General features: G+C 39.4%; 1 protein-coding gene across 1 annotated transcript; it reads left to right on the forward strand.

The window, feature by feature from the left end:
- Positions 1 to 532: 532 nt before the first annotated feature.
- Positions 533 to 1400, forward strand: LOC105033974 (uncharacterized). The gene is made up of 2 exons (XM_010908970.4): positions 533 to 741; positions 892 to 1400. Exons 1-2 carry the CDS (start codon positions 546 to 548, stop codon positions 1143 to 1145), a joined length of 450 nt encoding a protein of 149 aa, XP_010907272.1. The 5' UTR covers positions 533 to 545; the 3' UTR covers positions 1146 to 1400.
- The last annotated feature ends 11727 nt before the right edge of the window (positions 1401 to 13127 follow it).

Genomic DNA, 13127 nt, shown 5'->3' on the forward strand with positions numbered 1-13127 from the left:
GGACTATTTCTCTAGCACGAATAGAAAGCAGTCTTGGATTCCAAAACCAATTTGGAGAAAGAAGCTACATGCGCAGCTAGCTAGCTAGCTAGCTAGTTCACAGAAAAATTATTTGGTGTGTCGGATCCATCATGGATTTGGAATGATACAAATTCATCTAATAATTTTATCCTATGGTAAAATGAATCTATCTAGATTCACGATCTACTAATTTCATCCTACGGTGAAATAAATCTATTTAGATTTAGAATGGATATGTCCCATCTAACAAGTTCTCTGAAAAGAGATGAACGGTGGCGTCTGCATCTCCTCCTTTCGCTCTAATAAGTGGCTGACCGCACCCAACATTCCTCACTGCCGTGCCAAACCCAAGCCCGAGGTTTGAAAGCAACGAGAAATCCAGATGCTGACGCCAATAAATTAATAGATGTAATTCCTCCTCGCCCGTCGCTCTACATCCATCCAACGGAAATAGCTCATGCTGACGTCCCTCCATCCATATATATATATATATATATATATATATATAATCTTGACATCACCACATGCCATTCTTTCTTTCTCCACCGGCAACCAGTGGAAGAGGGAAGAAACGCAAAATAATGTCTTCTCTGATGGGGCCTCACGGGGTGGCCTTGGCCACAGCCATGGCGGTCTCCGGCACCGTAGTTCTCCTCGCCGTCTGCCGGCAATGGCCCTTCCCGGCCCGGCAGTGCAATCTTCGCTCCTGCATCTCCTCTGGTTCTTTCCTTCCTTAGATTCTTCCCCCATTTTATACTCTTAATTTCCTTTCAGTTGGCTCTAAAGACCAAAAGAAAGCCCAGATTCCTCCTCCCTTCTCTTGTATCAATTGTTTAACTATCAATTATCAATTATGATGATGTGCTGCAGAGGAGAGGAAAAGGGAGAGAGCGAGCAGCAAGAAGAAGAAGAAGGTCCGCTTCGCGGCGCAGGTGGTGGAGCTCCTTGGGGAGACCAGCGGCAGCAGCGACGAGGAGGCGGAGGAGGAGCTCGCCACCCTGCCACCGGAGTTGGTGCGGTCGGAGGAGGAGGTCCGACGGGGACGGGGAATGCCGGCGAACCGGGTGGCCCTGTACAACGGAATTCTCCAAGATCGCTTGCACCGAATGGCCTGTTCTTACTGATTCCTTCTCTTCCCTTCTTCAGCGTTCCAGAAGTTTAACCCCCAATTCTTTGTACAGAGAGAGAGAGAGAGAGAGAGAGTGGAGAATCTGTTGCTCTTGCTGTCTGGCTTCGGTCGGCTGACCGGCCGTGCTTGGACTGGATGCAGGGACAAGCACTTGTGCCCTTAAAACTGCTTGTCATGTACCGAACGAACACTTCTTTGTATGGTGAATTCCTGCTTCAGAAAATCAAGTTGGAGCGGTGGAGTATGATGATGAAGGCTTGCGGATATGTTGTGGCTGCTTTTACACGGCTGTCAAAATTGTTGGAGCCGAACAGCCTTTGGGAAATTTGCAGGGGGAAGGGTGCGGACCGAGGAGAGCCCGATAGCTTGACCGAGAATCATCATTAGGTTCCATATCAATTATTTTTCCGATCGAGCGGCCATCTTAAATAATTTTAAGAAATACAATTTGGTTTCCCGAGTTGGACTCTTGGATGGAAATAAAGATAAAGACGATAGACTCAATTTCAATTGTCTGATTGGAGTAAGAAAGATGAAAAATATTTTAATCTTTCAAAATTGATCCAATTATCTGATTGAAGTAAGAAAGATGAAAATATCTTAATATTTCAAAATTCAATTTCTATTCCCACGACATTCGGTATTCAAATTTTATGCATGATCTGACACATCGAAGAATAAGATAATTTTAATTTTTAATTTAATTTATTTTGATTTTAATTTTGATCACGAGTCAAATACGGCATAAATATGTGCAGCGGATGTCCTCCCTCCTCCGTAGATCTGGATACGTTCGCATAGGACAAGAGTGGGACTGATCCCCCAAATATCAGAACAGGATGAGCACCTTCAATCCGAGTCGCTGGTTTGGTTATCCGATTGATCTGCGTCCTTGAATCTCCATTCAACACAATATTAGCTGTTCCAAGCATGGTACTGGCGCCAGTAAGACCTTCCGCTGCCAACGGGAGGTGACGTCACATTAATCTTCGGGAAAAAAAAAAAAAAAGCGTCCATCGCAAGCCATCCCATCTCACACGATGCAAGCCACCCCATCTCACATGATGCAACTCCCTGCCGTTCCTTTCCCTCTCTCTCTCTCTCTGTCTGTGCGTATATGTGGATCACACTCGCTCGTGGCTGTCCCCATCGATGGTAATGGGTGGCGTCAGGCCGAGGGGCACCAACGGGGCCAAGGGCTCGCTCACTCCCTCGGTCTTGGGCAAATAAATATTATTTTTTCTATTCTATTCATCGATGGGTAAGGATTCGCTCCCCCATCAGATCAGATGGAGAAGCTTGATGAACCATAGAATATAGGCAATATGGTTTCCGGCCCCGCATGTTGGAAGTACAACTATGAAAGTATCGAGCTGGGATTTTGTCCGACCGCAGTTTCATGTTACAAGTAAGCCGTGGGTCATGTACCGCTGAGACAGGGATGCAGCTGGTTTTTCCTACGGTAGAAGTGTCGGAACTTACTGGATTGTAGAACTGATGATTTATAACATTCATGAAACAGATGACGAAATATTTGTCGGAGACTTGTAATCGTATACAATGAGAGAAAAACAGGAAGGAAGAGACTATGATAAAATTGAATGTCATGAATATATATTTATAATATTTGAAAAGATGTCTACGAGGGGTTACGCCCATTAGCTTAAACAATCATTAATGAATAGTTATGTCCTTCCCTTTGTAGACACAACTTTTGGATTAAACAGCCATTAATGAATAGCTGTGTCTCTTTCCTTCATAGACAACTCTTGGAATTATAATCCAAGAGTCACACTTTTATCCGTTGCATGGGAAGCCACTATCAGAGAGGTATATTTACATATGATCATATACCAACATCTCTCACTTGATCATATTTTACAGTGAACTTTTAGTTAGTATTAATTTTGGTACCAAATAAATTTTCAATACTAACTCTCATTTGTATTACTTACAGATCGGTGTCAGAAACGTAACAAGATCTTTATGTGCGCATGCTTAAGCCATTTTGACCGCACCCATCCACATATGTTGTCACTTACGTAACTCAACTCTGGTGACTTTGACTTACTCAATTTAATTAAGCGGCAACGATATCGTTACGAAGGAACCTAGCTAAGGTCCACACCCTCAATACAACCAACGACTTCAGCCACACACATCTATAATGTATCGACCTATGCTGAACTTTTGATCAAGTACTTCCTCTAAGACCCATACCGAGGATTTTCTTGATACACCTTCTCAACGACTTTATATACACTAGCGCCTTTGAAATTATTCGTCTAACCTCATGATGCCTCAAAGTGAAATTTACATTCATGAGTTCCCAATAATCCCTAGCCTGCTTGCTAGTGCCCTCTACTTTTTATCTGACCAATTTCAAGTTTTTTTCATCAGAGTAGAGTCGCATCTTTATCTTTCGTCTTAGCATCCTTAAAATTCTCATGAAAGATACCTTTTAACCATGTGACATTACAATGTCTAAGTAGTTCTTAATCCCATTGCAATCATATGCCCTCTGAATTTTTTCAGAGACAACCTCTTGGTTATAGGGTCGGCTACCATCTCACTTGAGGGGATATAATTGATTTTAATCTCAACCCTTTCCATTATATCTTGTATATAGTGATAATTTATGTCAATATGTTTACCCCTGGAATTGTTTGCACTAGACTTTATCAAAGAAATGGCAGATTTGTTATCACAAAAAATATTGACTGGTTTATCAAGTATACCTAATTTCAAACTATTTATAAAATATTTAATTCAAATCGCAGTGCTTACCGCAGTACTGCATGATATATATTCGGCCTCTATTGTATGCTTAGCAACACAACTTTATTTCTTACTTAACCAAGAAACAGTAGTTCCATCGAACAGAAATACATTGCCACTTATAGATTTTCTATTATTCACATCACCTGCAAAATCTGCATCTATATATCTGATGATATTTAGATTATTTAAACTGAAGCAAAGCTTCATTTTTGTAGGACCTTCAAATATCTAAAAATTCTTTTGATCGCCTGCCAACATGCCTTATCAGGATTGGCTTGATAACGACTTACCAATCCTATCGCATAATAAATATTAGGCTTTGTACTTGTCATATTGCATACATGAGGCTGCCAATTGCTTGGGCATAGGGGACTTTCCTCATTTCAGAAATATTCTCATTTGTATGTGGGCACATATCTTTACTTAATATTTGCCTAGTGCAGACAGGTGTGCTCAATGCTTTACATTGATCCATATTAAATTTTTTGAGCACCTTTTCAAGATACTTGATCTAAGTATAATAATTTAGAATCTCTATGTCTAGTAATTCTAATTCCAAAAACATATGTGGCTTCACCCATGTCCTTCATTTTAAACTTGGATCCTAGATATGATTTCATTTTGCCATCATATCTAAACAATTTTCAGCTAAAAGTATATCATCTACATATAGAGATAAAATATATAGCTTATCTTGGCACTAACAAACATAAGCACAATGATCTAGTGGACTTATCTCATATCCTACTTCAAGGATAGCCTGGTGGAACTTCAAATACCATTGTTTAGAGGATTTCTTTAAACCATATAGGGATCATTTCAATTTACAAACTTTGTCTTCATATCCTTCAACCTAAAATCCTTCAGGTTGCATAATATAGATGTCTTCCTTTAAATCTCCATTTAGAAAGGCCGTTTTGACATCTAATTGATGTAGCTCAAGATTCATCTTAGCTACAATAGACATGATTATTCTAATAGATATAAACTTAGCAATTGGGAATAAGTATCCACAAAGTCTATTCCGAATTTTTGAGTAAATCATTTTGCTACCAATCTTGCTTTGTACTTATCTAGGGATCCATTTGCTTTGAGTTTTTTCTTTAAGACCCATTTGCAACTAATGGCTTTCCTTCTTTTTGGGAGATCAACTAACTCCCAAACATCATTTTTAGCTATTGAATTTAACTCTTCTTGCATGGCTTCAAGCCATTGATTTGCATCACTAACCTTCATCGCTTTAAAGAAGTCCTCAGGATCATTATTAAGACTTGTAATGTTTGATTCAGTGTCAAGATTAAAAACATAATAATCCCTTAACTTATGAGTTGGTTCCCTTTTTCTTTTCCTCCCCCTATTCTCAATCTCTATATCCTACTCATTACTAAAATCTTTCTCAAGAGTTGGATCAGATTGAGAATTAACTATATTATAGTCAATATCTATATCCATAGTATCAGATATTTGATCTTGCATATCTTTAATGAGTTTTATGTCCTCTATGGGAGTAGTCATATTGGTGGTCTCAATGAACACATCATCCCTACTTTCAATCAATTTTCTTTTAGTATGAAAAAATCTATAACCACTTCCATTCTCAACATATCTTATGAATTTGCATTCCATGATTTAGTTCTTAACTTATCCCTATAAGGCTTTGGGATAAGCACATGTGCTTTGCACCTCCAAACTTTAAAATTTAACACATCGGGTTTTAATCCTGTCGAATACTCATAAGGTGCGAGAGGCTTAGCTTTTGTTTTAACACTATTAAGAATATATGCTGCAATGGATAAAGTTTCACCCCAAAATTGAAGAGGTAGATCAGCATATGCCATCATAGATCGAGTCATCTCTAATAGAATTCTATCTTATCTTTCGGCAATGCCATTTTGCTGAGAGGAATAGGGCATAGTATAGATGTGCCCAATTCTATTATTCTTGCAGAATTCATCAAAAGCTTCATACTCTCCACCTCTATCATTATTTATGGCTTTGATTGATCTTTCAAATTGTGTTTCTACTTATTTCTTAAACTCTATAAATTTATCAAGAGCTTCAAACTTGTATTTTAACAAGTAGATATGACCAAACCTTGAATAATCATCTGTGAAGATAACAAAATATTCCATACCTCTATTGGTTTTAGTTATAAGGGGTCCGCATATATCTGAGTGAATCACCTCTAATAGATCATTAGACTTCCAATATTTTGTAAAAGATTTTCGTGTCATTTTACCTTTTACACATGGTTCACAAGTATTGAAGTCCACTGGATCTATTTGAGGTATAAGACCCAATTTGCTCATACGAAGCATCTTGTCCTTATTTGTATGACCCAATCTCAAATGCCACATGTAGGAATTTTTTGTACCAAAGAAAATATTTATGTACTTCAAAAAAGAAACTATATTACTATTGATTAGGTACATATCATTCACTCTATCACCCTTCACAATAATTTTCCCTCCTTTCGGATGTATACAGAATCTGATTTAAACCTTATATTAGAACCCTTCTTTCTAATACTGAAACAGATATATGGTTCCTACAAATATTGGGTGCATACAAGGTATCTTTAAGCACTAAAAGATACCCATTGGTCTCAATTTTACAAGTGCCTTCACCAATCACATCACAATGTATGTTATTACCCATGTAAATTTGATGTTTACCAAGTGCATTATCCTTGAGATCCACAAAATTATCATAGTTTCTTGCAACATGCCTAGTGGCTTCTGAATCGATCCACCATTGTTTTGCAATTGGTTCTATTAACATGGCTTCTGAAACTGTCATAATCACTTTTTTTGTCTTTTTTTCTGTTGCTTCGGATATTTGGCCTTTATGTGACCTTTTTGACTACATCCATAGTAGACTCTTTTCTTTTTAAACTTCTGGTCTTTGAAATGCTTTCCTTTCTTGTGCTTCTTTATCTTCTTGAATGGCTACAACATTTCTACAACCATTATACCATGTTCCCTCTTTCTCCTATCTTTTCTTTCTTCCTCAGGAGCCAAACAGGCCGACAGGGTATTCATGGTTAAATCTTTCCCCCATAGGTCAAGAAAGCAACAACATAGCCACAAGATTTTGGAAGACCATTAAGGATAGTGGTGACTTACATTTTATCTGTAAGAGGGTGTCTAGCATTGGAAAGTTCTTTTGCAAGGAGTTTCATCTTATGAACGTAGTCCACCACATGATCACCCTAGGTCATAGATGTCCCATTATATTTTTTCATTAATAATTGAATATGAGTATCAGAAATGGGACAGGGACTTGGGCTCTAGAGCATCCATGATCTCCTTTGTAGTTTCAAGATCTTTGTAGAGAGGGATTATATCATCCTCCATGCTAAACAGCATTGAAGCCTTTGCAAGTGCATGGTCATTCTCCCACTTGTCCTTTACCTTGGAGAATTTTGGATCACTAACATCATTTTCCATGGGCAATGTTGATGTGATTGTGTAATGGATTTTTTCATGAATCAAGACATAGGATATTTTATGTTTCCAAGTATGAAAATTAATTTCGTTCAATTTTTTAATTTTCAAAACATCTAAACTATCCTTACTAGCCATGTGTATAAGTAAAATGCCAGAAATAATAATAGCAATGAAATTTAAAATAAATTAATCAACTCATAGGTAATTGCACTGTTGCGCTAAAAATATATAGTTTTGAAACAGTGTGTATACCTACCAGAAAATACTGTAAACTGGTGTATGATAAACAACCCACTCTGATACCATTGATGATTTATAACACTTATGAAATAGATGGCAAAATACTCGTTAGAGACTTATAATCACGCACAATGAGAGAAAGGTAGGGAGGAAGAGACTACGATGAAATTGAATATCCTGAACCTAAGCACCAAGACATATTTATAATATATGAAAAGGTGCCTATGAGGGGTTACACCTGTTAGTTTAAACAACCATTAATGAATGGTTGTGTCTCTTCCTTTGTAGATACAACTCTTAGATTAAACCGCCATTAATGAATGATTGCATCTCTTTGTTTTATAGGCAACTCTTGGAATTATAATCCAAGAGTCACACCTTTACCCATTGCATAGAAAGCCACCATTAGGGAGGTATATTTATATGTGATCATATACCAAAAAGAACTAGTGGCTCTCTACTCTACCAGTGGATCAGGACATTCAAAAAATGCAAAGACTTGTCTGTGATTACATTGCTATCCTGCTCTTTTATTATGTCTCATGCGCACTCTTTTGGATGATTCTAAAATGCATGATGGACAAAATTTGGATGATAACGTAACTATAGTCAGCACCAGATGATGGCATGGATGGACTTCGACCGGACCTACATCATCGAAAAGCAAAACTATCGTCTCTTATGCCATAGCACTGATCGAAGAAAGAGAATATCAATATATATATATATATATATATATATATATGAGGGACAGATTTGGATAAGATCGATCAGATTTGAATTCAGATCCGATCAGATCAAAACTGAACAATACGGTTATATATATATATGTGTGTGGGGGGGGGGGATAGATTTGGACAAGGTCGATCAAATTTAGACTTAAATTCAGTCAGATTAAAACTAAACAATGAGAGTCCTACATTGATAATCTAAGTTATTAGATATGATCTATTACCTTAAAATTACTTACATACAAAAAATTATATGATTTGAAAATCCCTAGTCTATACATCAAGTGATAAAAAAATATATCTAATTCAATTTTATTTAGATTGTCCAATTTTTGACTCCTTGATGCATAGGTTAGAGGTCTCTAAATCATATGATTTTTTTTGTTTCCAACCAATTTTGTGATAATAGATTATATTCAATGATTTTGATCATTGATGTGAGATCTTTATTATAGAGTTTTGATCTGATTGGATCTGAGTTTAAATTCGGTCGATCAGATTCTATTCCAACTCTCTCTCTTTCTCTCTCTCTATATATATACAAAGAAAAAGAAAAGGCAGCATTGTATGCCTCATGTGCACTGGCTGATTCAACAGTGGATGGGCGCGAAGGAAAGTGAATTATTCTTTCCGGCGAATGGTACAGCCGTGATCCTCTTCTTAGACCGGCCGTTGCATCCGCACCACTTCCCTGGGCACAAAACCACAAGCGAGGAATCACCTCTTCACTTTATCACTTTATGTGGCATAGCAAAACGCATGCAAGCTGTTTGTCCTTTAGCTCTTTCAGCACTTCTCTCTTCTTGATGAGCAGGCCGAACGATCAACTCTCTCTCTCCCCAGATGAATGAGAAAGTTGCGCACGGAACCATTATATTAGTTAGACGAAGACGTCAAGTAGTGCTTCTTAACGACCGAATATTATAAAGAATAAGATAAGACCTCCACCTCGCTCTTTCTGACCTCACACTGACTAGTCCAAGAAGAATCCAATAATAGAATCTTCTATTTTGAAGTTTACTCAGCTCTAAAAATAATAAAAAAAATTATTTAGATATTTAAAAAATAGATAATACATGCTAGATATCAAGAGGGTAATAAAAATGTCAAGCTCTGTCAAGAACTAAAACACATGCACATGAACTTCAGAAATGAGAGAAATATGTGGGCAGATGGTTCTACTAGCATGGTGGAAGACTCTGATGATCAACAAGAACTATGAACGCTGAAGAGAAAGAGCGGGACAGACGGAAAGAAGCACCAAGAATAACTGCTCTGTTTTCCTGATGGCTCATCAGATATATCCTTATGTGCTCTTTTGCTCTTTCCTCTACTATCTTAGATGATTGACTTCGAGAGACCATTTGGATATATCATCCTTATTTATCTTTGTAAATATTTACTATACAATACATAGTCTCAGGGGAATTTTCCTTTCCTCTTGTTCCTAAAAAAAAAAAAGTCTGAATATTTCTACAGCATGGTATTCGTATCTGTGTTGGTCGGGCAACCATCTCGATGATGCAAAACATGGGATTTTTTTAAATATTATCTTTTAATAAAATATTCTAAAAATTGGGTCATTTTGAAACTATTTTCGAAAGTATGGTTGTTTGGGTCGGTGTGTCCAAATCGTGGGCTCAAAATGTGAATTTATTGCCACGGTGGTCAAAATCGTAGGATGATCTCATGATTTCACGGTGATCTGGCCAGGATTCTGATCGTAAAAATGTGGGATAGGCCCATAATTTCAAAAGCTAAAATCGGGGTCTATCTGATGATTTCTCCTCTTTTTTTTTCTTTTCTTGCATGCGGCTGGCCTCCTTTTTTTTCTCCGCTCTGCTTTACCGAGGAATGCGGACGGAGAGGTGCGGGCGGTCGTCGGTGCTCATGCGGAGCCATGGGGGCTCAGATTCGTCGGGGTCGGAAGAGAGAAGGGGAGGAGACGGCGGCGAGATAGGGCCACAGAGGGTGCAGGGGGCGGTCGTACGGGGTGCGGGAGATGCCTGTGATCCCGCTCCACTGCCTTTCGTGCTGCATCAGCTGTTTCCGCCACATCCAGCTCCGCATGACCATCAAACACCCTTCCTTCTCTCCCTTCCCCATCCCCTAGCACCTCCTGCACCACTCGCACCCCATGCGATCGCCGCAGTACCCTCCTTGCCACCCTTTCCCCTGCCACAGCCCCCTCCCTTCCCTCCCTCGACTCAGGCCCCAACGAATCCGAGGCCCCCCTCCGGCTTCGTGCGAGCACCGGCGATCATTTGCGTCCCTCCATTTGCACTTCTTAGTAGAATGGGCGAAAAAAAAAAAAAAAACTGGTTATCCATAGAAAAAAAAAAAAAAAAAATCGTGGGGTAGATCCATAATTTTAGCCTTTGAAATTGTAGGCCGATCCCAAATTTTTACGGTGGGGATCCTGGCCAGGTCACCGTGTGGGATCCATGACAATAAATGCGCATTTTGAGCCCACCATTTGGACACGCTGGTCCAAACAACCATACTTTCCGTAATAGTTTCAAAACGGCCATATTTTTAAAATATTTTATTAAAAAATAATATTTAAAAGAAATCCCAGAACATGACCTATACCAAAATACAGCAAGACGAGCATTTTTCGTGCAATTAGAATGCGTACATTTCATGGGACATATCTGACGCAACAAACGTATTCTATCCGTTGGAAATATTTATTGTAATACCTCTTTTTCTTGTAATGCGATGAAGGGTATAGGAGTACTGCTCCTTCGAATGCATCACGACTTTAGAAGATTCCTTTCGATCGATCAGGATCTGAGAATAGGATGCGGTCTGTGTCACGTACTCTAGCTCCCCTTACTACCAAATGTGAGTTCCAATCACGGGCGGGACCTACGGGTCTCTGTCACAGGCCACGGAAGCCAATTCGAGGCGCGCCACGCCAGGGAAGAGTGCAATGAGGCAGATGCGTGAGACGCAACGACTTGACTTTCTTTTCGCATTCACCCAATTCCCAAACCTGAAGACGATGGTGCCGTATGACGAACAAAGTTCCAAGTGTGCCCAATAGTAGTGCATGCGGCACAAAGACCCCCACCCCGAAATTAATAATAATAATGCAAAAGAAAGAAAAATATGACGCATGCAAACGACAGTCAGCGGTGGAGAAATGTGACCTGCATCAGAGTATAAGGTACGTATCTTGAGATCGATAGATTTGATGAATGAACATCATTAATTCCTCAAAATAAACGATCCTGATTCATATTCCAAATTACGGGACTGTTTCCACTCTAGCCCAAGAACTTGCAGAAAATGACGAGATCTTAATAACAAGAACCTACCGTGTCGGGAAAGTAAATGGGAATGTCTTTTTCTCACGACAGACATCCTGACTAATTACATCAACACAACAGGGTCAATGAATAATCAGATGCAAAGAGAATTTCATGAGAGGATAATCTAGTGATTTTGAGCATCCGTCCTCCAGAACTGTCCAGATTCACTGCTTGATATGGAAAAGAGATTCCTTGCTGCTCCTCGGCCGCTGATCATGCAACAATTGAACAGCCGATTTCTCTGTAACTAAGGGGTGTCTTGTCCTAAGGAAGGTTTAAAATTAATCTCCATCAAACCAGTCTGTAGAATTCAATTTTAATGGGTATTATTGCTGCTCGATTTGGTCGAGGTTGGAAAGAATGCGACTGGACCTCGCGCAAGGATGCTGGTATTGGGGTGACCTGCCAAACAAGTCCAAATCGAAGGTTTTCGCTCCGACAAGAATCCTCCGATGCTCAAGTCAGATTCAGAGAACAATAAGAGCAGTAACGAGTTCTTTGAGAGGGATTGATTGACTTATCTGATCCTCAAAATTTTGGTTGCTTATATAGAAGGTTATCTAATAGCTGGTCGATCAGCTATGAGATCGTGCAGTCTCGGGATCATAGGACCGTTGAACATGCTATTACGGACAAGCTATTTCAGCCTTCAATCGCTCTCGCGAGATCAGAAAAGTTGGTTATGTCTGAGTCTGTCCACTCGGGGTGGATAGTTGCCGCGCACATCATGATATGAGCCGGTCGTGATAACTAGGATCGCCCACGCGCTAAGGTATTGGCCTACCGAGGCAATAGAGTACGTCAGATAGACCATACGATAGATCAGACATGAGCTGCTTTGCACTGTATATGGCTCTACTCTTAAGTAAGTAGTCCCGATGATAGCTTAAAGATCTGAGGTGTCCCACGATTATTACGCTGATCTGAAGTACTCACGGTAACCATTATAATACTATCCTCCTATTCTTAAATTTGAGAATCAGACGAAAGAAGTATTCCAGAAGTCGTACCTCAGATCTGAGGATGCACGCTTTTATGCCTTCGCAAATATCTGATATTTAAAGCTGCTGATGTCATCTTGGCACGATCGTTGCAAACGATCGTAATTGATGGGACCCCAAAGTTGGTGGTCTTCTCAAAAATTTAATTTCTTAGGTGGTGGCTTTTTGTCTTCATCTTCATTTTCCTTTTAAATCAGGCTCTTGGACGTTTAGTCAGAGAAAAGTAATCGCGAGGCCTTCTTGCTCCAAACTTTTGTTGTGACTCTCAAAGACAAGATGAGTGCAGAATTTGTGAGGAAGCTCGAACTGGCATTGGCCCGAAAGAAACAAGCCAAGGCCTCGACTGTCAGTCCTTCAGCTCTAGAGGGAGACTATGCTCAAGCTTCGATCATCGGATTGACTCCAGCGACAGTGGGGGATGAAAATCTCCTTCCAGTTGTTGAACTGGCACTTGCTCC

The sequence above is a fragment of the Elaeis guineensis genome, chromosome 3, assembly GCF_000442705.2.
Source record: "Elaeis guineensis isolate ETL-2024a chromosome 3, EG11, whole genome shotgun sequence".
Taxonomy (NCBI): Eukaryota; Viridiplantae; Streptophyta; class Magnoliopsida; order Arecales; family Arecaceae; genus Elaeis; species Elaeis guineensis.